The 27362-nt window shown below is 47.6% G+C and overlaps 3 protein-coding genes across 4 annotated transcripts; 1 reads left to right on the forward strand and 2 right to left on the reverse strand.

The window, feature by feature from the left end:
* Positions 1-11548: 11548 nt before the first annotated feature.
* cant1a (calcium activated nucleotidase 1a) lies at positions 11549-18626 on the reverse strand. Of its 2 annotated transcripts, XM_086056301.1 has the most exons (5): positions 18457-18626; positions 17529-17570; positions 14835-15506; positions 13051-13254; positions 11549-12123 (listed from the first exon to the last, which is right to left on the reverse strand). In XM_086056301.1, exons 3-5 carry the CDS (start codon positions 15481-15483, stop codon positions 11753-11755), a joined length of 1224 nt encoding a protein of 407 aa, XP_085912427.1. In that variant the 5' UTR covers positions 15484-15506; positions 17529-17570; positions 18457-18626; the 3' UTR covers positions 11549-11752. The 2 variants fall into 2 exon arrangements, with proteins under 2 accessions (XP_085912427.1, XP_085912426.1); XM_086056300.1 differs by lacking the exon at positions 17529-17570 and having other exon boundaries at positions 18457-18624.
* A 663-nt stretch (positions 18627-19289) lies between these two features.
* Positions 19290-22983, reverse strand: syngr2a (synaptogyrin 2a). Its single transcript, XM_086056489.1, has 4 exons — positions 22664-22983; positions 21345-21582; positions 20724-20857; positions 19290-20634 (listed from the first exon to the last, which is right to left on the reverse strand). Exons 1-4 carry the CDS (start codon positions 22760-22762, stop codon positions 20434-20436), a joined length of 672 nt encoding a protein of 223 aa, XP_085912615.1. The 5' UTR covers positions 22763-22983; the 3' UTR covers positions 19290-20433.
* A 931-nt stretch (positions 22984-23914) lies between these two features.
* On the forward strand, positions 23915-26882 carry cenpx (centromere protein X). The gene is made up of 5 exons (XM_086056490.1): positions 23915-24068; positions 24560-24611; positions 25350-25403; positions 25812-25900; positions 26754-26882. Exons 1-5 carry the CDS (start codon positions 24033-24035, stop codon positions 26766-26768), a joined length of 246 nt encoding a protein of 81 aa, XP_085912616.1. The 5' UTR covers positions 23915-24032; the 3' UTR covers positions 26769-26882.
* Positions 26883-27362: the final 480 nt, after the last annotated feature.

A 27362-nucleotide genomic window follows, 5' to 3' on the forward strand; every position in this document is an offset into this window, starting at 1 on the left:
TTGACCTACCTGGGGTAATTCGCCCGCGCTGAACACGCTGGTCAAGTCCGCATCTCTCTACGACCGTCCGCTCCGGAGATATTGCCGTTTTTCCGGTATAACTCCGGAACCGGAAGTGACGCGGCCACCGAAATGGAAGCACAGCAGCGCACTGGGGAAGTCCACAGGTGGACCGAGTTTCAAGTCTCTAGCTCGTACCATCGAGGAGTAAATGGGGTTCATTAGGATTAGCCAGTGGCTGATCGTGGTTATCATGCCTATACCTGTCCCCTAACCCTAACCCTAACCCTAACCCTAACCCTAACCCAATCTGATGCGGATAACTCCGGAACCACGGGCCCTAGGACGATGGGACTTTGACCTACCTGGGGTAATTCGCCCGCGCTGAACACGCTGGTCAAGTCCGCATCTCTCTACGACCGTCCGCTCCGGAGATATTGCCGTTTTTCCGGTATAACTCCGGAACCGGAAGTGACGCGGCCACCGAAATGGAAGCACAGCAGCGCACTGGGGAAGTCCACAGGTGGACCGAGTTTCAAGTCTCTAGCTCGTACCATCGAGGAGTAAATGGGGTTCATTAGGATTAGCCAGTGGCTGATCGTGGTTATCATGCCTATACCTAACCCTAACCCTAACCCTAACCCTAACCCTAACCCTAACCCTAACCCTAACCCAATCTGATGCGGATAACTCCGGAACCACGGGCCCTAGGACGATGGGACTTTGACCTACCTGGGGTAATTCGCCCGCGCTGAACACGCTGGTCAAGTCCGCATCTCTCTACGACCGTCCGCTCCGGAGATATTGCCGTTTTTCCGGTATAACTCCGGAACCGGAAGTGACGCGGCCACCGAAATGGAAGCACAGCAGCGCACTGGGGAAGTCCACAGGTGGACCGAGTTTCAAGTCTCTAGCTCGTACCATCGAGGAGTAAATGGGGTTCATTAGGATTAGCCAGTGGCTGATCGTGGTTATCATGCCTATACCTGTCCCCTAACCCTAACCCTAACCCTAACCCTAACCCTAACCCAATCTGATGCGGATAACTCCGGAACCACGGGCCCTAGGACGATGGGACTTTGACCTACCTGGGGTAATTCGCCCGCGCTGAACACGCTGGTCAAGTCCGCATCTCTCTACGACCGTCCGCTCCGGAGATATTGCCGTTTTTCCGGTATAACTCCGGAACCGGAAGTGACGCGGCCACCGAAATGGAAGCACAGCAGCGCACTGGGGAAGTCCACAGGTGGACCGAGTTTCAAGTCTCTAGCTCGTACCATCGAGGAGTAAATGGGGTTCATTAGGATTAGCCAGTGGCTGATCGTGGTTATCATGCCTAACCCTAACCCTAACCCTAACCCTAACCCTAACCCTAACCCTAACCCTAACCCTAACCCTAACCCAATCTGATGCGGATAACTCCGGAACCACGGGCCCTAGGACGATGGGACTTTGACCTACCTGGGGTAATTCGCCCGCGCTGAACACGCTGGTCAAGTCCGCATCTCTCTACGACCGTCCGCTCCGGAGATATTGCCGTTTTTCCGGTATAACTCCGGAACCGGAAGTGACGCGGCCACCGAAATGGAAGCACAGCAGCGCACTGGGGAAGTCCACAGGTGGACCGAGTTTCAAGTCTCTAGCTCGTACCATCGAGGAGTAAATGGGGTTCATTAGGATTAGCCAGTGGCTGATCGTGGTTATCATGCCTATACCTGTCCCCTAACCCTAACCCTAACCCTAACCCTAACCCTAACCCAATCTGATGCGGATAACTCCGGAACCACGGGCCCTAGGACGATGGGACTTTGACCTACCTGGGGTAATTCGCCCGCGCTGAACACGCTGGTCAAGTCCGCATCTCTCTACGACCGTCCGCTCCGGAGATATTGCCGTTTTTCCGGTATAACTCCGGAACCGGAAGTGACGCGGCCACCGAAATGGAAGCACAGCAGCGCACTGGGGAAGTCCACAGGTGGACCGAGTTTCAAGTCTCTAGCTCGTACCATCGAGGAGTAAATGGGGTTCATTAGGATTAGCCAGTGGCTGATCGTGGTTATCATGCCTATACCTAACCCTAACCCTAACCCTAACCCTAACCCTAACCCTAACCCTAACCCTAACCCTAACCCAATCTGATGCGGATAACTCCGGAACCACGGGCCCTAGGACGATGGGACTTTGACCTACCTGGGGTAATTCGCCCGCGCTGAACACGCTGGTCAAGTCCGCATCTCTCTACGACCGTCCGCTCCGGAGATATTGCCGTTTTTCCGGTATAACTCCGGAACCGGAAGTGACGCGGCCACCGAAATGGAAGCACAGCAGCGCACTGGGGAAGTCCACAGGTGGACCGAGTTTCAAGTCTCTAGCTCGTACCATCGAGGAGTAAATGGGGTTCATTAGGATTAGCCAGTGGCTGATCGTGGTTATCATGCCTATACCTGTCCCCTAACCCTAACCCTAACCCTAACCCTAACCCTAACCCAATCTGATGCGGATAACTCCGGAACCACGGGCCCTAGGACGATGGGACTTTGACCTACCTGGGGTAATTCGCCCGCGCTGAACACGCTGGTCAAGTCCGCATCTCTCTACGACCGTCCGCTCCGGAGATATTGCCGTTTTTCCGGTATAACTCCGGAACCGGAAGTGACGCGGCCACCGAAATGGAAGCACAGCAGCGCACTGGGGAAGTCCACAGGTGGACCGAGTTTCAAGTCTCTAGCTCGTACCATCGAGGAGTAAATGGGGTTCATTAGGATTAGCCAGTGGCTGATCGTGGTTATCATGCCTATACCTGTCCCCTAACCCTAACCCTAACCCTAACCCTAACCCTAACCCAATCTGATGCGGATAACTCCGGAACCACGGGCCCTAGGACGATGGGACTTTGACCTACCTGGGGTAATTCGCCCGCGCTGAACACGCTGGTCAAGTCCGCATCTCTCTACGACCGTCCGCTCCGGAGATATTGCCGTTTTTCCGGTATAACTCCGGAACCGGAAGTGACGCGGCCACCGAAATGGAAGCACAGCAGCGCACTGGGGAAGTCCACAGGTGGACCGAGTTTCAAGTCTCTAGCTCGTACCATCGAGGAGTAAATGGGGTTCATTAGGATTAGCCAGTGGCTGATCGTGGTTATCATGCCTATACCTGTCCCCTAACCCTAACCCTAACCCTAACCCTAACCCTAACCCAATCTGATGCGGATAACTCCGGAACCACGGGCCCTAGGACGATGGGACTTTGACCTACCTGGGGTAATTCGCCCGCGCTGAACACGCTGGTCAAGTCCGCATCTCTCTACGACCGTCCGCTCCGGAGATATTGCCGTTTTTCCGGTATAACTCCGGAACCGGAAGTGACGCGGCCACCGAAATGGAAGCACAGCAGCGCACTGGGGAAGTCCACAGGTGGACCGAGTTTCAAGTCTCTAGCTCGTACCATCGAGGAGTAAATGGGGTTCATTAGGATTAGCCAGTGGCTGATCGTGGTTATCATGCCTATACCTAACCCTAACCCTAACCCTAACCCTAACCCTAACCCTAACCCTAACCCTAACCCTAACCCAATCTGATGCGGATAACTCCGGAACCACGGGCCCTAGGACGATGGGACTTTGACCTACCTGGGGTAATTCGCCCGCGCTGAACACGCTGGTCAAGTCCGCATCTCTCTACGACCGTCCGCTCCGGAGATATTGCCGTTTTTCCGGTATAACTCCGGAACCGGAAGTGACGCGGCCACCGAAATGGAAGCACAGCAGCGCACTGGGGAAGTCCACAGGTGGACCGAGTTTCAAGTCTCTAGCTCGTACCATCGAGGAGTAAATGGGGTTCATTAGGATTAGCCAGTGGCTGATCGTGGTTATCATGCCTATACCTAACCCTAACCCTAACCCTAACCCTAACCCTAACCCTAACCCTAACCCTAACCCTAACCCAATCTGATGCGGATAACTCCGGAACCACGGGCCCTAGGACGATGGGACTTTGACCTACCTGGGGTAATTCGCCCGCGCTGAACACGCTGGTCAAGTCCGCATCTCTCTACGACCGTCCGCTCCGGAGATATTGCCGTTTTTCCGGTATAACTCCGGAACCGGAAGTGACGCGGCCACCGAAATGGAAGCACAGCAGCGCACTGGGGAAGTCCACAGGTGGACCGAGTTTCAAGTCTCTAGCTCGTACCATCGAGGAGTAAATGGGGTTCATTAGGATTAGCCAGTGGCTGATCGTGGTTATCATGCCTATACCTAACCCTAACCCTAACCCTAACCCTAACCCTAACCCTAACCCTAACCCTAACCCTAACCCAATCTGATGCGGATAACTCCGGAACCACGGGCCCTAGGACGATGGGACTTTGACCTACCTGGGGTAATTCGCCCGCGCTGAACACGCTGGTCAAGTCCGCATCTCTCTACGACCGTCCGCTCCGGAGATATTGCCGTTTTTCCGGTATAACTCCGGAACCGGAAGTGACGCGGCCACCGAAATGGAAGCACAGCAGCGCACTGGGGAAGTCCACAGGTGGACCGAGTTTCAAGTCTCTAGCTCGTACCATCGAGGAGTAAATGGGGTTCATTAGGATTAGCCAGTGGCTGATCGTGGTTATCATGCCTATACCTGTCCCCTAACCCTAACCCTAACCCTAACCCTAACCCTAACCCAATCTGATGCGGATAACTCCGGAACCACGGGCCCTAGGACGATGGGACTTTGACCTACCTGGGGTAATTCGCCCGCGCTGAACACGCTGGTCAAGTCCGCATCTCTCTACGACCGTCCGCTCCGGAGATATTGCCGTTTTTCCGGTATAACTCCGGAACCGGAAGTGACGCGGCCACCGAAATGGAAGCACAGCAGCGCACTGGGGAAGTCCACAGGTGGACCGAGTTTCAAGTCTCTAGCTCGTACCATCGAGGAGTAAATGGGGTTCATTAGGATTAGCCAGTGGCTGATCGTGGTTATCATGCCTATACCTGTCCCCTAACCCTAACCCTAACCCTAACCCTAACCCTAACCCAATCTGATGCGGATAACTCCGGAACCACGGGCCCTAGGACGATGGGACTTTGACCTACCTGGGGTAATTCGCCCGCGCTGAACACGCTGGTCAAGTCCGCATCTCTCTACGACCGTCCGCTCCGGAGATATTGCCGTTTTTCCGGTATAACTCCGGAACCGGAAGTGACGCGGCCACCGAAATGGAAGCACAGCAGCGCACTGGGGAAGTCCACAGGTGGACCGAGTTTCAAGTCTCTAGCTCGTACCATCGAGGAGTAAATGGGGTTCATTAGGATTAGCCAGTGGCTGATCGTGGTTATCATGCCTATACCTGTCCCCTAACCCTAACCCTAACCCTAACCCTAACCCTAACCCAATCTGATGCGGATAACTCCGGAACCACGGGCCCTAGGACGATGGGACTTTGACCTACCTGGGGTAATTCGCCCGCGCTGAACACGCTGGTCAAGTCCGCATCTCTCTACGACCGTCCGCTCCGGAGATATTGCCGTTTTTCCGGTATAACTCCGGAACCGGAAGTGACGCGGCCACCGAAATGGAAGCACAGCAGCGCACTGGGGAAGTCCACAGGTGGACCGAGTTTCAAGTCTCTAGCTCGTACCATCGAGGAGTAAATGGGGTTCATTAGGATTAGCCAGTGGCTGATCGTGGTTATCATGCCTATACCTAACCCTAACCCTAACCCTAACCCTAACCCTAACCCTAACCCTAACCCTAACCCTAACCCAATCTGATGCGGATAACTCCGGAACCACGGGCCCTAGGACGATGGGACTTTGACCTACCTGGGGTAATTCGCCCGCGCTGAACACGCTGGTCAAGTCCGCATCTCTCTACGACCGTCCGCTCCGGAGATATTGCCGTTTTTCCGGTATAACTCCGGAACCGGAAGTGACGCGGCCACCGAAATGGAAGCACAGCAGCGCACTGGGGAAGTCCACAGGTGGACCGAGTTTCAAGTCTCTAGCTCGTACCATCGAGGAGTAAATGGGGTTCATTAGGATTAGCCAGTGGCTGATCGTGGTTATCATGCCTATACCTAACCCTAACCCTAACCCTAACCCTAACCCTAACCCTAACCCTAACCCTAACCCTAACCCAATCTGATGCGGATAACTCCGGAACCACGGGCCCTAGGACGATGGGACTTTGACCTACCTGGGGTAATTCGCCCGCGCTGAACACGCTGGTCAAGTCCGCATCTCTCTACGACCGTCCGCTCCGGAGATATTGCCGTTTTTCCGGTATAACTCCGGAACCGGAAGTGACGCGGCCACCGAAATGGAAGCACAGCAGCGCACTGGGGAAGTCCACAGGTGGACCGAGTTTCAAGTCTCTAGCTCGTACCATCGAGGAGTAAATGGGGTTCATTAGGATTAGCCAGTGGCTGATCGTGGTTATCATGCCTATACCTGTCCCCTAACCCTAACCCTAACCCTAACCCTAACCCTAACCCAATCTGATGCGGATAACTCCGGAACCACGGGCCCTAGGACGATGGGACTTTGACCTACCTGGGGTAATTCGCCCGCGCTGAACACGCTGGTCAAGTCCGCATCTCTCTACGACCGTCCGCTCCGGAGATATTGCCGTTTTTCCGGTATAACTCCGGAACCGGAAGTGACGCGGCCACCGAAATGGAAGCACAGCAGCGCACTGGGGAAGTCCACAGGTGGACCGAGTTTCAAGTCTCTAGCTCGTACCATCGAGGAGTAAATGGGGTTCATTAGGATTAGCCAGTGGCTGATCGTGGTTATCATGCCTATACCTAACCCTAACCCTAACCCTAACCCTAACCCTAACCCTAACCCTAACCCTAACCCAATCTGATGCGGATAACTCCGGAACCACGGGCCCTAGGACGATGGGACTTTGACCTACCTGGGGTAATTCGCCCGCGCTGAACACGCTGGTCAAGTCCGCATCTCTCTACGACCGTCCGCTCCGGAGATATTGCCGTTTTTCCGGTATAACTCCGGAACCGGAAGTGACGCGGCCACCGAAATGGAAGCACAGCAGCGCACTGGGGAAGTCCACAGGTGGACCGAGTTTCAAGTCTCTAGCTCGTACCATCGAGGAGTAAATGGGGTTCATTAGGATTAGCCAGTGGCTGATCGTGGTTATCATGCCTATACCTGTCCCCTAACCCTAACCCTAACCCTAACCCTAACCCTAACCCAATCTGATGCGGATAACTCCGGAACCACGGGCCCTAGGACGATGGGACTTTGACCTACCTGGGGTAATTCGCCCGCGCTGAACACGCTGGTCAAGTCCGCATCTCTCTACGACCGTCCGCTCCGGAGATATTGCCGTTTTTCCGGTATAACTCCGGAACCGGAAGTGACGCGGCCACCGAAATGGAAGCACAGCAGCGCACTGGGGAAGTCCACAGGTGGACCGAGTTTCAAGTCTCTAGCTCGTACCATCGAGGAGTAAATGGGGTTCATTAGGATTAGCCAGTGGCTGATCGTGGTTATCATGCCTAACCCTAACCCTAACCCTAACCCTAACCCTAACCCTAACCCTAACCCTAACCCAATCTGATGCGGATAACTCCGGAACCACGGGCCCTAGGACGATGGGACTTTGACCTACCTGGGGTAATTCGCCCGCGCTGAACACGCTGGTCAAGTCCGCATCTCTCTACGACCGTCCGCTCCGGAGATATTGCCGTTTTTCCGGTATAACTCCGGAACCGGAAGTGACGCGGCCACCGAAATGGAAGCACAGCAGCGCACTGGGGAAGTCCACAGGTGGACCGAGTTTCAAGTCTCTAGCTCGTACCATCGAGGAGTAAATGGGGTTCATTAGGATTAGCCAGTGGCTGATCGTGGTTATCATGCCTATACCTGTCCCCTAACCCTAACCCTAACCCTAACCCTAACCCTAACCCAATCTGATGCGGATAACTCCGGAACCACGGGCCCTAGGACGATGGGACTTTGACCTACCTGGGGTAATTCGCCCGCGCTGAACACGCTGGTCAAGTCCGCATCTCTCTACGACCGTCCGCTCCGGAGATATTGCCGTTTTTCCGGTATAACTCCGGAACCGGAAGTGACGCGGCCACCGAAATGGAAGCACAGCAGCGCACTGGGGAAGTCCACAGGTGGACCGAGTTTCAAGTCTCTAGCTCGTACCATCGAGGAGTAAATGGGGTTCATTAGGATTAGCCAGTGGCTGATCGTGGTTATCATGCCTATACCTAACCCTAACCCTAACCCTAACCCTAACCCTAACCCTAACCCTAACCCTAACCCTAACCCTAACCCAATCTGATGCGGATAACTCCGGAACCACGGGCCCTAGGACGATGGGACTTTGACCTACCTGGGGTAATTCGCCCGCGCTGAACACGCTGGTCAAGTCCGCATCTCTCTACGACCGTCCGCTCCGGAGATATTGCCGTTTTTCCGGTATAACTCCGGAACCGGAAGTGACGCGGCCACCGAAATGGAAGCACAGCAGCGCACTGGGGAAGTCCACAGGTGGACCGAGTTTCAAGTCTCTAGCTCGTACCATCGAGGAGTAAATGGGGTTCATTAGGATTAGCCAGTGGCTGATCGTGGTTATCATGCCTATACCTGTCCCCTAACCCTAACCCTAACCCTAACCCTAACCCTAACCCAATCTGATGCGGATAACTCCGGAACCACGGGCCCTAGGACGATGGGACTTTGACCTACCTGGGGTAATTCGCCCGCGCTGAACACGCTGGTCAAGTCCGCATCTCTCTACGACCGTCCGCTCCGGAGATATTGCCGTTTTTCCGGTATAACTCCGGAACCGGAAGTGACGCGGCCACCGAAATGGAAGCACAGCAGCGCACTGGGGAAGTCCACAGGTGGACCGAGTTTCAAGTCTCTAGCTCGTACCATCGAGGAGTAAATGGGGTTCATTAGGATTAGCCAGTGGCTGATCGTGGTTATCATGCCTATACCTAACCCTAACCCTAACCCTAACCCTAACCCTAACCCTAACCCTAACCCTAACCCAATCTGATGCGGATAACTCCGGAACCACGGGCCCTAGGACGATGGGACTTTGACCTACCTGGGGTAATTCGCCCGCGCTGAACACGCTGGTCAAGTCCGCATCTCTCTACGACCGTCCGCTCCGGAGATATTGCCGTTTTTCCGGTATAACTCCGGAACCGGAAGTGACGCGGCCACCGAAATGGAAGCACAGCAGCGCACTGGGGAAGTCCACAGGTGGACCGAGTTTCAAGTCTCTAGCTCGTACCATCGAGGAGTAAATGGGGTTCATTAGGATTAGCCAGTGGCTGATCGTGGTTATCATGCCTATACCTAACCCTAACCCTAACCCTAACCCTAACCCTAACCCCTAACCCTAACCCTAACCCTAACCCTAACCCTAACCCTAACCCCTAACCCTAACCCTAACCCTAACCCTAACCCTAACCCTAACCCCTAACCCTAACCCTAACCCTAACCCTAACCCTAACCCTAACCCTAACCCTAACCCTAACCCTAACCCTAACCCCTAACCCTAACCCTAACCCCCCCTAACCCTAACCCTAACCCTAACCCTAACCCTAACCCTAACCCTAACCCTAACCCTACTTTCTGGCTCTAAATTTCAACGTAATCATTGAACCTAATCTCAACCTGACTTTATTTCTATTCCCAACCCTAACCCTAATTTTAACCCTAGACTATTTCTATTCTTAACTTTCCATTTATAATGTATACTTAATTGAGTAAAAAATAAAAAACAAAAAAATAATAAAAATCAAAATACATAATAAACATAAAATTAATGCAAAGAAAAAAAGAAAAAAAACATAAAATGGCAAAACTAATACGAAAAAGATCATTTTGGTTGTTAATACATGTTACAACTTCATTTGGTTTAAGTTTCAAACTTTTAAAACGTTTCCTCTAATTGTAAGATTTATTTAACTTGTTGCACTCAAAAACATTCAGTCGCAGTTGAGGAGTTGCAGAGGAAACATCTCTTAAAAAAAGTGTCATTGACCTGATGAAGGCTCACTTAGGGCCGAAACGTTGTTGAGGCACACAAATTCATTCTATTTTACTCTTAAAAACAATAACTTGGTTTTGGAATTAAGAACATTTTATTTTTACTTTTACAATTTTTTTTGGACATTTTGTTTATTACTTAAATAACAAAGGCGACTCCTAATTGGTTAAATACAAGTAAAAATAACATATTTGATTATTAAATAGCATTTTTATTAATACTTAAATAACAAAGGCGACTCCTATTTGGATATATATAAAATACAGTAAAATCAAAAAATAGTATAGAATGGATGGGGGCTGGACGGAGGTCCGCTATGGGCGGCGTCGCCAGCCCGTACGCCGTGAGGGGGACTTTGGCGATTGGGGTGGCCAAGGGAGGAAGGACCGTGCACCATTCTCCCGCTCCAGGAGAGGGAACTCTTTCCCCTATCCTGTGAGGGGGAGGGCTCAGACCCTTCCTCCTAACCCTAACCCTTTTTTATTTTATTGAATATTAAGAATGGTTTAATTGTGGTTGACGAAGGAAGATCTGAAATTCATTTTATTCATGTTTGTCATTTTATTTGAATATACAATGTGCTGGGACAGGAGGATTGTGCAAAGTGAGAGAAATATTCAGGCCCACCCAGATTTTTCCAGGCCCACCCATTAGCCACGTTCTGGCTCCGCCCCTGGGCAGCCACCGCGGGCAGTCACAACAATGTCATCAGAACAGTGCTGCCACCCAGTGGAGTAATCCTTCGTTCCATTTCAAATGGAAATCCAAAAAGGAACAAGTGGCTGCGTAGTTATATAAAAAAAAAGACGGATTTTGTTCATATTTAAAGCTCAGATCAAAATTCCCAAATAGGCCACAGCCTTGATGTTAATCATATAAAGGAGGTTTGTTTGTGTTCATTAAATGAACTATCAAATACACAGCAACATTGGGATTTAGCGCATGGCGAGGAATCTTGAACAACGATTCGCAAGTTAAGCGTTTCCTGCACTCAACGGGACTGGCGGAGGAGGATGGCAGGCTCATAGCTAACAAGTTAACGTAGCTTTAGCTTCGCTCACTGCCAAACTTCTGGGTCACATCAAACAGACCAGTTCTGCCCAGTGTTCCAATTTGCAAATTTATAGTTTTGATCTGAGTCTGACACTTAAATACATACATTTGGAGAGAAAAAAAACAACCCAAAAAAACAGGCAGTTTTTTTTTTGTGTGTGTGTTCAAGTAAAATGACACCTTCCTAAAATAACGAGTCAAGTCACTTTTTGGCCACCTCTGTGAAAATCAGATCATGCGATCCTAGCCCTGCAATCTAATCAATAAATAACACCATATACATGTAGTATTTGGTTAAGTCTTTTGTGGTGTGTGACAAATGAAAAAATGACTTCACCCATTATTTTTAGGAAGCTCTGGAAGTAAAATGTCAAGACCGAAAAGGTCCTTTTTGGGTGGGGGGGGGGGGGGTATTTGTGCTATTTTTTTACAAAGAAATGCTCAAAACGACAATGTTCACATTTGGGAGCTGCTGTCAGTTGTTTATGGAACAAACCAAAAATGTTTGTTGTACTCAGACAAAAAGTGTACCTACAAATAAGAAAATCAGACAAAGGGCTCATTTTGCGGCGGTCTCCATTTCTCCCGGAGCTGTACGAAAGCCCCTTTTAATGTTTGAACTGCCAAATGAAAATGGAAAGAGCAAACGAGAAAGAGTCTTAGATGAACTCCAAGCCTTCGTACTTGACATCACCAATTTTGGTCTCTGGTAGGAGAATGCGTCCGTCCAGCGTGAAGGCCACGATGTAGGTGGCGATCTTCCCGGCGTCCTCCTCCGACTTGAGCGCCACGATGATCTGGTCGTCCGTATTGGGCACAAACTTGAACGAGGAGAAGCCGTGGGTGAGGCGCAGCGGGCCCACCCGGCTCACCGTGACGTCGGTGAAGTCCGGCGAGCAGCTCAGCACCAGGTTGGTTCCCCGCCGCTCGTCCGCCGTTTCCTCATAGCGCTCTGTGCTGGCGCGGCGCGGCAGGAAGAACCAACGATGCAGCGCGTCGCTCCACGCCGCCGACTCGTGGATGAGGTAGCCTGCGGGGGGACGCGGCAGTGAGTGCGGGGGCCCAATCGCTCCGCAATATCAGAAGGGCGAGAGAGATGATCTGGAGCGGTGGCGCCAAATGGCGGAGGACGTGCGACGTGCGACTCTCTCTTGTTCCGTAACGGAAGCACATTCTTATCTCAAGATCAGCCTTATTTCCAATCAACTTTCCTCATCGAAATGAAGGCAAGACACATGCATGCATGCATCCAGGCCCTCGAAACTCAGGCAGGACTGCACCGTTTTGAGAGAAAACACTGCTCACAACGGCTGATTTTAACCAGACATGGCTGTGGGTGTCCCTTAATGTGTTTTTGACGCCACTTTCAAACAGTTCTCGACTTGTTTTCCTGCCGCATCCGGTTGTGGAGTTACTTTCACTTTGTGGTTTTAAGTATGACCAATAAAAGCCAAAATGCATTTCACTGTGCGCTTCAATTGATAGCTAGGACGTTTCCGCAAAAAAAAAACCCAATATTCATCATTATTACAAAAGATTACATATTACATATCGTTGCTGTCCGGCAAAACCCGTTTCATTCTTTACTTTTGATTTAATTGTATAATTATAGTATGTTTTTATAAGGTCAAATATTTTAGAGGGCTATTGTTTTGATTAAAAACATTACCAAAATGTTCTTTTTTTTTTTTTTTTTTTTTTTTTTTTTACGGGGAAATCTGGAATGCCATTTTTTTTAGCCATTTCATTATTTCCAGTGGGGAAAGATACTTTTTTCCCACCACATAAGACTGGTTTTGTATATAACTGATGGTAAAAATTCCTTACTTTATTTTCATATATTTCAGAGTCTGTGATTATTTTTTCTTAACTTTTACTTAAGTGCAGTTGACTTTTACACACGCACGCTTGTACTTGGACTTAAGTGGAGTGTGTAAGTACTTTTGCCATCTCTGACCTGGAGGTTGAATTCCTGCAGCCGCCTTGAGCGACTTGTACATCGGGACCCAGTTCTTGTGCTCCACGTCCCCGCGGAAGCCCACCACCTTCACCCACTCCGGGTTGTCGTTGACAAACTCGCCCGACGTGGTGGTCCACTCCTTCCCCAGGCCGCCCACGTACAGGTGCTGGTCCTTCACCGCCAACCACTCGGCTTTGAAACCTACCAGGAGAGTGGACGTTACACCCTGGCAAAAATGGAGTTGCAAGAAACAGATGAACACAAGCTGGCGAAGCAGTTTGAAAGGCGGAAATGAATCTGCACGCAACAAGACTATGACCAGAAGAGCTGGTTTACGCAAGAAGTGACAACAACATAGCTATTTTTTTGCTATGGGGGAACTTTGACAATATTTAGCAACCCAATTTACCGCAAGCCTTTGTGGTTGGCCATTTCCTTCCGCACTGAAGCATTACAGTGATCCATTTTTAACAAAACAGGCTCAACCCATTTTCATTTGTTGCCCCAAAACATCCAGTATTTCGATATTAAGGCAACAATGCGGCATGCATGGCAAAGTGAGGTTAAGAAGTGCAGTTCTACAATAATTATTCTTGGTGCAATGCTTAATCGAATAAAAAGGTTCACTATCAAACTAATCAATCATTTTTCGTCATCGATGAATCCTTCTTTTTTTTAAATTTATTTAAAATGCTCTGAATGCCCTGAACTTCAGCTTCTCTTCAGTAAATATTAAATTAGATGTATCTTCTATAGATTCACGTAGCCCTCCATGAAAGCAGATTGATTAACCCTTGTGATTGAAAAAAGAAAGCTTTTGTTTCGGAAAGCAACGATCAACATGTTTGCCTATTGTCTGACATGTTACAGACCAAACCCGGAACTGAATCATAATTATTGTAGGTTTGTGTACAGCCAAATGGGCTGCTGTCACTTGTCTAGCGCTTTTCTACCTTTGCTACTCAAAGCGCTTCACACTGTACCTCATCCACTTACTGACGATGCAGCATCAGGAGCAACCGGCGGTTCAGTATCTTGCTCAAGGATACTTCGACAAGATCACAATTGCCCGGATCGAATCCACAACCTCTGGGTTGAGAGACGACCACTCTACCACTGATCCACGCCGCCCTCATTACCGGTCATTTAAATCAGCCGCAAAATTTCATCGGCCGGTATTAGTTATTTTAGAATCTGCTAAAACAACCATCCACCCCCCACACACAATTTGTTTTTGGGGGATGGGAAGAGGAAGTCAATCCAAAAATTGTCTTTGCAATAATATGTTCCATGTTGCCCCACTAGTCTCAACACAGCATTCTGATTAATATTGCGTGAGTGGATATGAGTTAAGCAGTAAAACCCACCCATTTTTGTAGATGCTTTGGGACAAAAAATAACTTATGAATTGGAATTATTTTTGAATAATTGCCAATTAATCGGTAATTTGAATGATTATTATTATTATTCTGCCATATATCCTAGTTGGCCCGGGCCTCCAAATAGCCTCATGGGTCGGGCCCGATTAATAATGTGTTAAAATAACAGCCAATGTGGGGTCAGACCAATCGCACCGATTTGTGGAAAATTGCGAAATTGACCATAAACGGACATACGGCGTTTCCGCCCAACAGCGGCGATTGTGGAAAATTGCGAAATTGACCATAAACGGACATACGGCGTTTCCGCCCAACAGCGGCGATATAGAGACAGACGAGCCCTCACGCTCACATTCACATCATCGCTGGTAAAAGAGCAACACAGAATAACGTCGAGACAACCTTTGGCCACGTTGCCATCGCCATCAGGTAAGATGACCCAGGGCACGGCCTTGCCGCCGCCGTCGATGTGGTAGACCACGCCGGTCCTGTCATCGACGCTGTACAGCTTCCCGTTGAACACCTGCAACTCCGACAGCTCCATGCCCCGCCCCTTCTCGGCCAGGTGGCTCTGCAGCACCGTCCTCTCCGCGTCCCACTCCACCGACACCCCGTCGCCACTCTGCGACACCAGCAGGTAGCCGCGCCGCATGTAGCTGAACCACGTCAGCGTCTTCTCCGCGCGAGAGTCTGTGTCCAGGTCGGCGATGACGGCGATGCGGTAGCGCGTGCCCTGCGGCGTGCGCTCGGCCGGGCTGAGCGGGTAGGTGTCGTTGTAGCCCGTGGCGGCCCGCGGCGGGTCCTCGCGTCCCGCCCTCCAGCTCTCGGAGGCGTAGGCGCGGGGGTGCACGCCGGCGCTCAAGTGCATGAAGAGCAGCAGGACGGCCGCCAGCGAGACGGCCGCCAGCACGATGGGCCGCCACTTGAGGCGGAAGCGAGGGTCCGTGGCGTTGGCCATGGTCGCCAGCATGGGGAGACCCCCGACCGAGATGCGCAGGCCGTTCATGGGTTCATTGAGCTCCAGCCGAGCGTAGGCCGAGGATGCGGTCATCGAGGACGGACGCCGGGAGTGACCTGAAGAAAACAAGGTCATGTAGGAGTCAGGTGGCCCGGAAATCCACACTCAAGGCTGTACCGGTGATTGAGTCGGGCGAGTAGTTGCGTCATTGTCAATGTAACAAAGCCATTGTTTGGAGGTGAACGTTCAAACGCATTGCAGTTGGTTTGATTTACGAAGTTGGCTCGGGGTCAACATTGACAGCGTTGACCTTGTGGAAGCCTTTTGAGCGGCTCATCACACAAACAAGCACAACTGCCATCTCATTTTCACCGGGCGAATCCAAACTTCCCCAGAGAGAGTAGCCAGGTTCAAGTTATATTCATTGATTGCCATACGCACACTTCAGACATGTTCTTGCTAGCTGGCATTTCAAAACAGAAGAAAAAAAAAAAAAGGACGTGCTTCCACCATACTTGAGGTAACGCTGCCTTCCATCAGCATGAAAGACACGTTGATCAAGAAATACAAGGTCAACCGGTAAGTGACTTCAACTGACGCATTCAAACGTCGTCGAGCACAAAGCAAACACCACTTTCACCACTTTCACTTCATTTAGTGAGCCACATAGTTCCTGTATCAGCTTGTTGCTCGCTGAACTCAAGTTGAGCGCAAAAAGACAACATCGCACGGCTTCAACGTCAAACGTGTTCAATTTTCCAAATAGATCAGAACTTTCACATGTGCCATGGAATGAACACAACAAGCAACTAAATAACCACTGGAAGCCAAAAACAAAATGTGCCATCTTAAAGGGGAGAAATCAACCCAAACATTTTTTTTTTCAAGGATATGTTCCCAGCAGGTCCACTAGTGCAAACAGGGCATTCTGATGAATATTGCGTTTGTGGAATATGAGTTCAGCAGCAAAACCCACCCCTTTTTAGCCATCTCAGGAGGGGCGACCATTTTGTCATTTTGAAAATGACAACTTCATCACACTTGAAACATGAATCATTTATGGTGATAGTAGTAATTCAGCCACGGTTCAGATCGATTCATTTTTTTTACGCACGGTTATGGCGTGACGACGTCAATGAAATGAGATAGAAAAGCATCGCCTCGTAATTTCGCCCAAATACTGTATTTAGTTCTACCTTCTACCGAATCGCTTATCTGTAGAAATTCCCCGACACGCTGGACCACATTTACTTCCATAAACAGTACGTCGTGAGTGACGTCGTCTCTTCTGCGCATGCGAGTCACTTTGGCGACGCATGTGTTCATACAGCAGACAAGACCAAGGTCACATTTATAATGTCATATGAACACTGACACCAACACAAAAAAAAAATCTGGATTGAGCATTAAGACCTTGGGTGTGAAACCTAGCCTTAGAAGCCCAATTTACAAAAATCCACAAGAAATGAATGCCCATCCAAAAAAAGGTTTGTCATTTGCTTCTGATGCCACAAAAAAAAAAAAAAAAAGCACAAAAAAAAAAAGCCAAAGACTCTGAAAGTTGCCGTCGAACGTTAGCCAATGGCGTCAACAATCTGGCATTCTGGACATGGACCAGCAGGCTCCTCGGGGTGAATTCGGGCAGCCTCCACATGTAGAAGTGAAAGAGCCTTTGACGACATGAAGTGGTGGTGGACGGTGGGAGTGGGGGCATGGCGGCCCATTGCTGCCCCGGTGAAAAACGCTTCTGTGCTGCACAAAGGGTTCTTACCTGTCCGTCTCCTACGAGCGGAGCGCCGCTCAGCCTGCATGGCGCTAGTTCTCCTGCGAGTGCCGCACTGTTGAACTTTAACTACACTTCAAGGATCATGGCCCGGTCCAAAGGTTCGAGGGTGTGAGGCGGGGGGGAGCAAACTTTGCACTACTTGCACATTATGACTACCTCTGTTGAACCTGCCCGTGTGAATGGACAAACCCTCAAAGTAGGATCACAGCCATGCAAAAGAGCGCAACAACACTGACATGTTGAAGTACACAAGCACGTGGTTAAAAACACTTTTTTGGGGATCCAACTGCCTCGTTCCAGATGAAGACTTACGATGCTGCTGGATTTGAATATTATTTGTGATGGTGGTTACCTGGCCAGCTAAGTGCCTTTGAGTGAGAACCACTGGCTTCCACTGGAGAAAAAGGAAACTTGCATTAGTTTAGTCGGACTCACTGATGGATCGCCGTTTAAAAATTGAGGCAGACCGGCCTATAGATGGGTACTAGTTTCCGGCCCCCCGAAAAAATGACGGAAGGGTACCTTCGCTGCTGACGGATGACGGACGCTCAATATTTAGTAAAATGCCCCGCTATGATGCAAGGACGGAAGCGTGGAAGGGTGCCCGGATCGCGATCGGAGGACGGACCGTCAAAATAGGGTCAAGTGACCATATCTGATGATCTCAGCCTTTCAAAAAGAAATACTCTCTCATTTTTTTGTGTTCCTCCATGAGCGCAGTCTGGCTCTATATTTGTGTTGAATTGAAATTTTAGTTATGGTCAAAAGCCACTTGATGATGCCCGGAAGTAAGCCCGGCATTACAAATTGGTGCATAGCTGAGATTCGGTGAAGCTAAAAGGAGACACGGAAGTGAGTAAACAGGTCGCCCGGTGCTCCAAACAGACGCCTTTGTCCAATCCAAAGAGAGTTCAACTTCAGGTCATCGCCTGATTGTGACGAGTACCAGAGATGGGAAATTCAAGGTTACAAAGTAAAAACCCTGCCACAGTTTGGCTTCATTGAGCCACAGGTGCTTACGGCGCTCGTTTACCTGCCTGTTGAGTAGAAGCATCGTTTACCTGCCTGTTGAGTAGAAGCACCTGTGGATAAAGCCAAACTGTGGCAGGGTTTTCACTTTCTGGACCTGGACCATGTCTGACGAGTGCGCAGTCGCTCACATCAAAACCAAGCATCGGGGCTACTAGCAGCGACGCTAATGGCCTCCCGTTCCACCAATAACGCTCGTTAGCCAACGAGGCTAATCAGAGTGTCGTTTGGCATTTTCCGCGAAAACTCACCACACACTCCCACCGTCAGCTCTCCGTCCACCTACGCTCGGAACTCTGGACTCATCGTCGTCGACACTTGTTCGCCTTTAGTTGACACTTTCGACCTGTACCCACCGCCGCAGTTTTTTTCACTACTTCCTGGTCCGGGCGGATGACGTCATCTAGCGTTGCCTTGACAGGAGCCGAATATGCTGCCTTCATGTGCACTCGGAATTTGCTATTGCAAGGTCGCGTTTCATAAAACACAATCGGTGTGTCAGTTTACATGTCCAATTGGCAACCGAAAACGAAAAAGTGTATCCAACGCAAAAATAAATAAAACAAAAACAAACAAAAAAAACCGTAATTATTTTATGATTTCTAATTGAAAAGTGAAAGAACAACTTGGACAATGTTTCCAGTTTGGGTTTTTAATCTGAATCAAAAATTGAAATGTGAAATGAAAAATCTAACAAATGTATTTTTTGTGGTAGATTTAAAAACAAACTGGTGAGTCTCTCTTCCGTTTTTCGATTGTCAATTGAAAATGGAAAAAGCAAATGCTCCAGACATGGCCATTTGCCATTTCAATATCGAATTGAACCAAAAATTTACATTAAAAAAATCGGGCGGCGAGGTGGAGGATGTGGTTGGGGGTTTGTTTTGCTGTTAGATTTTAAAACAATCTTTACTATGTTACTTACTATATTCACCAACCACTGACCATTCCAGTATGCACCTTGCAGATCTGCAGTCCTCCACAACACATGTGAGACTATCACAAGTTAAATATTTGCCCAAGTAGCAGACACCGGCCCTGAATCCTGTTGGATTCGGATGTGAATGAATAAGAACCCAATTGGTTAGCAACAAACTTGTTTTTTTATTATATTTTGTGACCAAGCGAATGCTGTGTAAGACACCTTGAGTGACTGTGTTTTTTTCCAGTGCAAAATAAAGAGGCAAAACTGTCGTAAAGAAGCAAAAAAGATAGTCATGTGATAAGTGACGTGACAATCATGTGATTGTCCTGTGCCTGACAAGATGAACGGCTGTCATCAAATGGTGGCTGATATGTAGAAAAAAAAAAAAGCAGTGTTTGCCAAACACTAACGTGACATGGAAATGATCTAATTTCACTTAATTGCTTTGCAAATGATTATCTATTTAAAATAAATAATGTTCATCTATTCAAGATAGGGGACAAATGGTTAGCACGTCCGCCTCACGGTCCAGAGGTTGTGGGTTCGATAACGGCTCCAGCCTCCCTGTGTGGGGTTTGCATGTTCTCCCCGTGCTTGCATGGGTTTTCTCCAGGTACTCTGGTTTCCTCCCACATTCCAAAAACATGCATGCTAAGTTGATTGGACTCTCTAAATTGACCCTAGCAAAGTTGCCCCTGTATACGACATTTGATAACTCAAGCATGGTGGTGATTTTTTTTTTTTTTCTTGAAAGGCGTAGATTTTGGAGATGAAAATATTCTGCCCCAGTGACGGTACATGACTTTTTCTGCAATTTTTGTATGGTGCTGTGCCATGAGATTGTTCTAATGTTAAATATGGGCCTTGGCACAATAAAGGTTTGGAATTTCTGCTTTAAAGCCAAAAAAAAACCCCCAAATACTCTCAACCAAAGCATTTACATTAAAATAATATTAAAATATCACTAGATTGAATTATATACAGTGCAAGCAGGCCATTCCTTAGTGATTTAAAAAACAAAAAACAAAAACAAAAGCAGTACAGTAGTAGGTTTTTTTTTACCCTCTGTCATGATACTGTGTGGCACATTGGACTCCAAGTGGTTTTGGTTTGGTACAAAGATGAGAAAACCCTCTCCTTTTCCCTCCCAGAGAAGTGACTAAAAACATCTACTAATTCAACACAATGAAGTGTGCATGGCCTACTGAGAGAACAGAGGAGGGCAGCAACGAGTATATCCTGGCAATTTGGCAAATATTAACACCCGCCACCACTTCTGCTGGACTTTGGTAGTGTCAGTCTTTCAGTAAGTTGGCGGTTGGTACTCTCCAGGAGTCTCCTGGTTTTGGGAGAACGGGGACTGCTGGTAGCCGGTGGGGCCGCCGCTGCCGGTGGCGTAGGGGGCCGGGGGGTATGACGGGTCCACGGCGGGGTCCGTGTACTGCTGGTTCAAATCGCTCAGGCCTTGGCGATAGCGCTCGTAGGCAAAGTAGGACAGCATAGCCTGAAGACAGAAAGGACATTGGCTCTTTTGGTGGCGCTTGTATCAAAACGGCGGATCTTCCTTCGAAGGCCGGCCAATGCAAGGCTCACCCAGGTGAGGATGGAGAAGAAGGAGAAGGCCAGCACGGCGCGAGCAGCGTCAGCCGGTATGGCAAGGCTGGTGGTCCACGACCACTGGTTGGCCAGGACGCAGAAGCAGATGAACCACAGGAACGTCCAAGCCGCTGCAACATCACAATAGTTCAAGTCCATATATGGTAGAGTTGCACAGTATACCGGTACCAGTATGGTATCACAATACTGGAATTTTTAAAACGGTACTATACCAGCATTTAAAAACAAACGGTACTTTTATTTCATTTTATTGAATGTGGTTGAAGTGGTAAATTGGAGCCTGTCACTTAAGTTTAGACGTAGGTGCCCAAGCGCCTCCGCCTCCTTACATGCTGCAGAGAAAGTAAAGTCGCGCAGACAAACCAGGTGGAAGACAATGAGGAACAGAGCAGGTGAAGAAAAGTCAGATTTTAATGCGCAAAATCTGTCTGGTTCGCAACAGTGCAGAAAGGCAGTAAACTCAAATTTTCTTGGTTGTTTGAATTCACTCTTGATGTGTTGTGTGCATGCACAACGGAGACCCCACCGTTTTCATATTGAGTCAATTCTCCATAAACTCTTCCATAAAAGGACGACACCTTTAAAACGCCCTCTCACCTGAGAAGACCAAGTCCCCGATGATGATGTACTTCCTCTCTTTGGCATTACTGATCTGCGGGAAGTAGGCGTCCAGCACCAGGAAGGCCACGCACGCAAAGAAGGCCAGAACGCCGATCCCCACGCCGTAGCTGCAAGCGCTGTCCCTCTGGTTGAACATGCACGTGGGCTCCGGCGCCGAGGAAGTGTTGACGTAGCCCTCTGCTGTGATGGTGGCGAATACCACGATGGCAAAAAGCTAGCAGAGAAAGCAAATCCTAATAAAGAATAAAGTCCTAAGTAGTATTAAGACAAAAGCTGTAATGTTACAAGAACATCACGAATGAAAGTTGTCATGTTATGCAATATTACTACAATTTAAGTCATAATTGTACAAGAAACAAGGGCAAATTAAAAGAAAAAGAGTTGGCACCGTAACAGAAAAAAAGTTTCATTTTATTTATCTTTTTAGTAATAGCTTCAAGGTTACAAGAAAAAAAATGATAGTCTGAATATTAAGGGAAAAAGTTGGCATGCTTTATGATGTAGCAATGTTACAAATCTAACCTAACCTCTGCCGGTACGTTTTGTGTATGTTTTCTTAATTTAAAAATAGACCCGTTCATTGACAGTGTGCCTAATAATACGGTGCGTCCAATGGTCCGTAAAATACGGTACGTGAATTTTTTTGTCAAGGTGGAATATTACAAGGAAAATAAAAATTCTAACTAATTTTATGAGGAGTAAAAAGTTGTGTTGTTTTGCGACCATAATCGTAATAACACAATACAATACATACTTATATATGCAGCAACAATAAAGACATGAGAAGACTGACAAAAATTGGTAATATTATGGAAAAAAATGTTAAATAACTATGGAATACTACAAAGAAAAAGTCGTAATGTTATGTATCTACAATGTGTAAGATGGAAGCGACGTAACTACCACACATTTATGAATCTAATAAAATACAATACTGCTGATTTAATGACCAGATAAAAATGCAACACTTTATAAAGGAGCCTCACTTCCGGGTTTGGGCTAGAGCTAACTGCCAATGAAAAGCAGAATAGATGAAGCCTGCTACCAAAAACAAACAAAAAGTCATCGACGCAATGACGTGACACAAAACAAGACATGCTAACAACCAACGCCAGCTTTAGCAAACACCCTCCTTTGCGTTATCATCATTCATATTATTTTAAACCTACAATTAGCCCATGTTTTCACCAGACCATCACATTTATTGCCGTTAATGATCAAGTATGTGGTCGGCTGTAGCAGCTGTTTGACAGCGAGACAGGCTAACTAACAAACGCTTCAGTTCCCTCACTCACCCAGCTCAGGCATCGCAGAATCGTCTGAGGCTTTGTCAGAAAACCCTGCAAATCGAACGCGCCACCGGCCAGCGGGGCTCCATAAGCGTTGCTCTGCATTTCTTTTCTCTCTTGTTTTAATTACTAACAATAACTACAAATAACAAGTTGCAAAACTAAACCGAAAGAAAACTTAGTTTGGGACGTTAAACTGCTTCCTGAAAACTTTGCCAAATCCGCCCCTTGCTTTGAGACATTCATGGACCGTCGGAAACACGACATTTACATCAATCGGGTATGCGCGGCTTGTGGCTACCTTCTCCTTTTAAAGCGGGCGGACGGACGGACGGACAGACATACAGACAAAGACACACAGAGAGAGAGAGAGAGAGAGAGAGAGAGAGAGGGCTACCCAATCTGGTAGATCATGGGATTATTACACATTACAGTAAATGTGTAAATCCTTTTTTTCTGTCCCATTGATACAATCCTGTTTTTGATTGAAATAAGACGTTTCATTGTTAAACCTCTGTGGCATGATGACGTTCACTCTGTTCACGTCGTGCCAGTGTCTCCGGTGGAATAGCCTGTTTCTATGAATTGGGATGGGATAATTACGGCTGAACCTGTTGCAAACAGGTTGCAAACAACCACATTACAGTGCAGTAACTCGTTTTATAATGGCGAGCTGTGATGCAAGATCGTCATTACCAAGCCATTAAAGGGACAGAGTTACAATTCAAGAAATCCATAAGAAATCCATCTTTTTATTCTTTTCAGAGTCCGATGTACAGATCGTAAACGTTGTAGGTCTTTCATATGGTAGATGTACAGTAGAGTGACTGAATCCCCTAAAAACAATGCAGTTTTTTTTTATTTATCCCAAAAAGATGTCAACCATATCAGTCAAGTGTTTAGTGTGGAGAACTCCCTTCAATCAGGGCCACTATACCACGTATCATGACTCACCTCGGGTTTATTCTCCTTTGTTTGTGTTCGTAGTTTTGTCGCAAAGGAAAAACGGTTATGACAAAACAATTATTTTATTGAGCATAACGTAATAATTATGCTAAGTGCATGTTAAATTTGCCACAAAAATATGAATTAACAGTCAGAAATAAATGTGACATCATTGTATTTATTTAACCCAAAATAAAAACAATTGCACAGTAAGACATACTGTAGACCGACCGCCGCCCCCCCCCCCCTTTTTTTTTTTAATTATCCGGAAAAACAGAGACAAATAAGTGTGTTGACTGTCTGTGGATAGAAAAAAAAAAACAAAACCCGGTGTGGGAGTGAAAATGATCCAGGTCGCACGCACCGATGACGTCAATCCTACTGTCCAATCACATCGCAGAGCGCCAAATACTTCTCAGACGACAACAACATGGCGGAAAGAGACATTGAAGTTACGTTTAAGAAGGTAACTGTTGTCTTGTTTTTTTTTTTCTTTGAGTGTTCGGCATGTTTTTTTTGTTAGTTAAGACTTGGTGGGTCTATACACTACTTCCAACTCAACGCTTCTGTGAGAGGAAAATCGCGTTTCTTGACTGCTATTCGACACAACTGTATTTTAACGCAAACAAAAAAAAGTAACCTAGGTGTATTTGTACTAACGCCGACTAAAGGAGACATAAATAGTATTAATATATAAAATCGGTTTCTCATCTTATGTGATAGTTGTAGGTGCAGTTCACCGAATGGGCGTTAAATGATCTGATTTTCATACAGAGTCCGGTAGCTAGTGACGTATTAGTCCACAAGAGGGGGCCATAACTACAGTAGATAGATTGGTATGGACGATGGACTATGTATAATCATACCAACCATGTTTGTATACGGGCAATATATCTCACCCCAATTAAAAAAAATAAAAGTTAGAAACAATGATGTGCCTGTCTGATTGACCCACAGGAGACAGTGGGCAAACTTCTGTCGGGCTTCTTCAAGGAGGACAAAAGCAGATGTAAGTAAGTTACTGGGGCTGGGTGATTCATCAGTTTTTGATTTATTAGAGTTTATTTATCAGGACGATTTTGAAGAATTTATTTTTAGCAGGTGGCGGCACAGTGGTCAACTGGTTAGCACGTCCACCTCACAGTGCAGAGGTCATGTGTTCGAATCCGGCCCCAGGAAGGCTTCTGTGTGGAGTTTGCATGTTCTCCCTGTGCCTGTGTGGGTTTTCTTCGAGTACTCCAGTTTCCTCCCACATTCCAAAAACATGCATAAGTTGATTAGACATTCTAAATTGTCCGTAGGTGTGACTGCGAGTGTGAATGTTTGTTTGTCTCTGTGTGCCCTGCAATTGGCTGGCAACTAGTTCGGGGTCTACCCCGCCTACTGCCCCAAGACAGCTGGGATAGGCTCCAGCACAACCGTGACCCTTGTGAGGATAAGCGGATTGAATAATGGATGGATGGATTTTTAGCAGTTGCCATAGTTCAAAGCATGTCTCCCGCTGATGTGCACTGCTTGCACGAACAACATGGTTACAAAAATTGGAATTAATTTCCATTACTAATGTGGAAATTGATGAGTTGATGCCGTGAAAAAAAATCTTGCTCCAGAAAAAGAAAACTCTTCGCACAGGAAGGCCGGGGCCGGATTCAAAGCCCACGACCTCTGCTAACCAGTCTCCTTGATGAAAAGTGCTTGTGATTCATCTCAGCAATTCAACTTTTTCCTTCAATCTCTCGTGTGGCAGTAAGTGTAGAGGCCACGCTACTCATGGCGGAGATGCTGAAAATATTTGTCCAAGGTAAAGTTTGCCATTATTATCTAAAGGGGAGTCACCCCCCTCTCTCCCCCAAAAATGATTTGCAATAATATGTTCTATGCAGGCCCACTGATCTGAAGCCGGCATCCTGATGAATGTTGCGTTTGGGGTTAAGTAGCAAAATCGGCCTGGTTTTGTCCATCTCAGGGAGCGGCCATTTTGCCACTTGCTGCTGACTGAAAATGACACTGTTGCTCAGGTAACAACCAATCATGATTCATCTCCAGAAAACATGTGAGCTGTGATTGGTCATTCTACAAGCGCAACATTAATCAGAATGCCGCTAGTGGAGTCGCATAGAACATATTATGGTCAAGAAAATTTGGAGGTTGAATTCCCCGTTACCACTTGAGGATGATGATAATGCATTCATGTTATTGTGGTTGTCAGAGGCGGCCGTGCGCTCTCAGAAACAAGCCGAATGCGAGGACTGCGACCGAGTGGACATCGAACACTTTGAAAAGATCCTGCCTCAGCTGGTGTGTAGCGAGAAACATTTCACACTCACTGGACATAGCATTAGGCGCACCCGCATAATCTAATGCAGCTGTATTAAAAGACAAAACAAACCCTTTATGAGGATAAAGTTGTAACGTTACAAGAATAAAACTTTGCCATAGTGTTACAAAATCAAAGTTATAATCACATGACAATAACATTGGAATATGACAAAGAAAAAGTATGAGTATAACGAGAATAAAGTTACAATATTCTGAGTATGAAATCCGTATTAGACTCAACGTGCAGACTGGCTAACCTGAGCCAACAACAGCCACCTACACTCTCATTTGCTGACACACACGTCCCTCCTCAGGCCACGCCCCGCCTTATGAAGCCACACACATTCAGAGTCACAGATGCTACCTAAGGATGACAACCAAAAGTGTCCAAAACTCATACCGGCACCTCACATGCAAATCGTGTTTTGGTATTGTTGTTTAATAATGTTGGGGGTTTTTTTTGTGGTTTTTTTTATGTGAGTACTCAATTAATCAATAGGGTATTTTGATTTTGATATATTTATAACAGACAGTAGTGATTTTAGGTCGTTTAATTACCTGACATGTTTCGGCGTGTTACTTCCGCCTTCATCAGAGTGTCACTGGCGGAAGAACACGCCAGAACATGTCAGCTACGGTAATGAAACGACCTAAAATTACTATTGTCTGTTATAAATGAATCAATCAAAACATAGATAACAAGGAAGACAAAATGAACTTAATACAACTAATCGATAGGATAATCAGTCCATAACTCGATTCTAAAAATGTCTACCAGCTGCACGGCCCACATAGTATTTGAACACTTGTCCTTTTGTCTTTCTTTTTTCAGCTGCTGGACTTCTAACTGCCACAAGATGGTGCCAGCGTGTTTTACGACTGATGGTGTTTTTTGTTTTTTCTTCCACTTATGTCAGTTCTGACCCACCTTCCTAAAGTGCCATTAAATGCCTCCTCCCTGCCTTGTTTTTTTGTTTTGAGCCGTGTGCGTGTTGCGGGAAGAAAACAAGGCGCAGCGCCCCACCACCACCTGTGCTCCCCAGCGCAACAACAGGTGCTCCCAGCATGCTCGGCGGGCGCCCCGCATCAAAGCCTCCTGCAGCAGTTGGAAGCAATTAGAGTCATAAGGGGAGCAGCCAGTCTCTTAGATGATGACAAGTGCCAGGAACAAGAAAAAAAGGAAAGGACGTACCCCCTCTGGCCACTTTGAAGTTCCCTTTTGCTGTCCTGCAATGTTTAGTGGAGGTGGAGGGAAGGCCAAAGGGGAGCTCTGGCGCTGGAGGAAAGAAAGTTGAGCGTGTGTGCATGTGCGTGTTGGCCAAACACGGCTCGAGAGACCACACGCATTGACGTTCTGTTTGAAGGGAGACATAACAAAACACAGCGGAACACGCTCCAAAGAGGTTGCAGGGTGTCATTGTGCAAGGAAACAAGCCCTCCA

This window comes from Filicampus tigris, chromosome 16 (assembly GCF_054856515.1).
Source record: "Filicampus tigris isolate MCC_2025a chromosome 16, RoL_Ftig_1.0, whole genome shotgun sequence".
NCBI classification, from domain to species: Eukaryota; Metazoa; Chordata; class Actinopteri; order Syngnathiformes; family Syngnathidae; genus Filicampus; species Filicampus tigris.

What these genes read in the sequence shown, in the direction of transcription:
- cant1a (XM_086056301.1), bottom strand. Translation starts at nt 15,483, where the DNA reads ATGACCGCATCCTCGGCCTACGCTCGGCTGGAGCTCAATGAACCCATG. An exon ending in CGATGGCAACGTGGCCAAAG is followed by an intron (nt 13,255 to 14,834) that starts GTTGTCTCGACG and finishes CTCTCCTGGTAG; the next exon opens with GTTTCAAAGCCGAGTGGTTG. An exon ending in TGCAGGAATTCAACCTCCAG is followed by an intron (nt 12,124 to 13,050) that starts GTCAGAGATGGC and finishes GTCCCCCCGCAG; the next exon opens with GCTACCTCATCCACGAGTCG.
- syngr2a (XM_086056489.1), bottom strand. Translation starts at nt 22,762, where the DNA reads ATGCAGAGCAACGCTTATGGAGCCCCGCTGGCCGGTGGCGCGTTCGAT. An exon ending in TTCTGCGATGCCTGAGCTGG is followed by an intron (nt 21,583 to 22,663) that starts GTGAGTGAGGGA and finishes TTTCTCTGCTAG; the next exon opens with CTTTTTGCCATCGTGGTATT. An exon ending in CGGGGACTTGGTCTTCTCAG is followed by an intron (nt 20,858 to 21,344) that starts GTGAGAGGGCGT and finishes GTGATGTTGCAG; the next exon opens with CGGCTTGGACGTTCCTGTGG.
- cenpx (XM_086056490.1), top strand. Translation starts at nt 24,033, where the DNA reads ATGGCGGAAAGAGACATTGAAGTTACGTTTAAGAAG. An exon ending in TTGAAGTTACGTTTAAGAAG is followed by an intron (nt 24,069 to 24,559) that starts GTAACTGTTGTC and finishes ATTGACCCACAG; the next exon opens with GAGACAGTGGGCAAACTTCT. An exon ending in CAAGGAGGACAAAAGCAGAT is followed by an intron (nt 24,612 to 25,349) that starts GTAAGTAAGTTA and finishes CTCGTGTGGCAG; the next exon opens with TAAGTGTAGAGGCCACGCTA.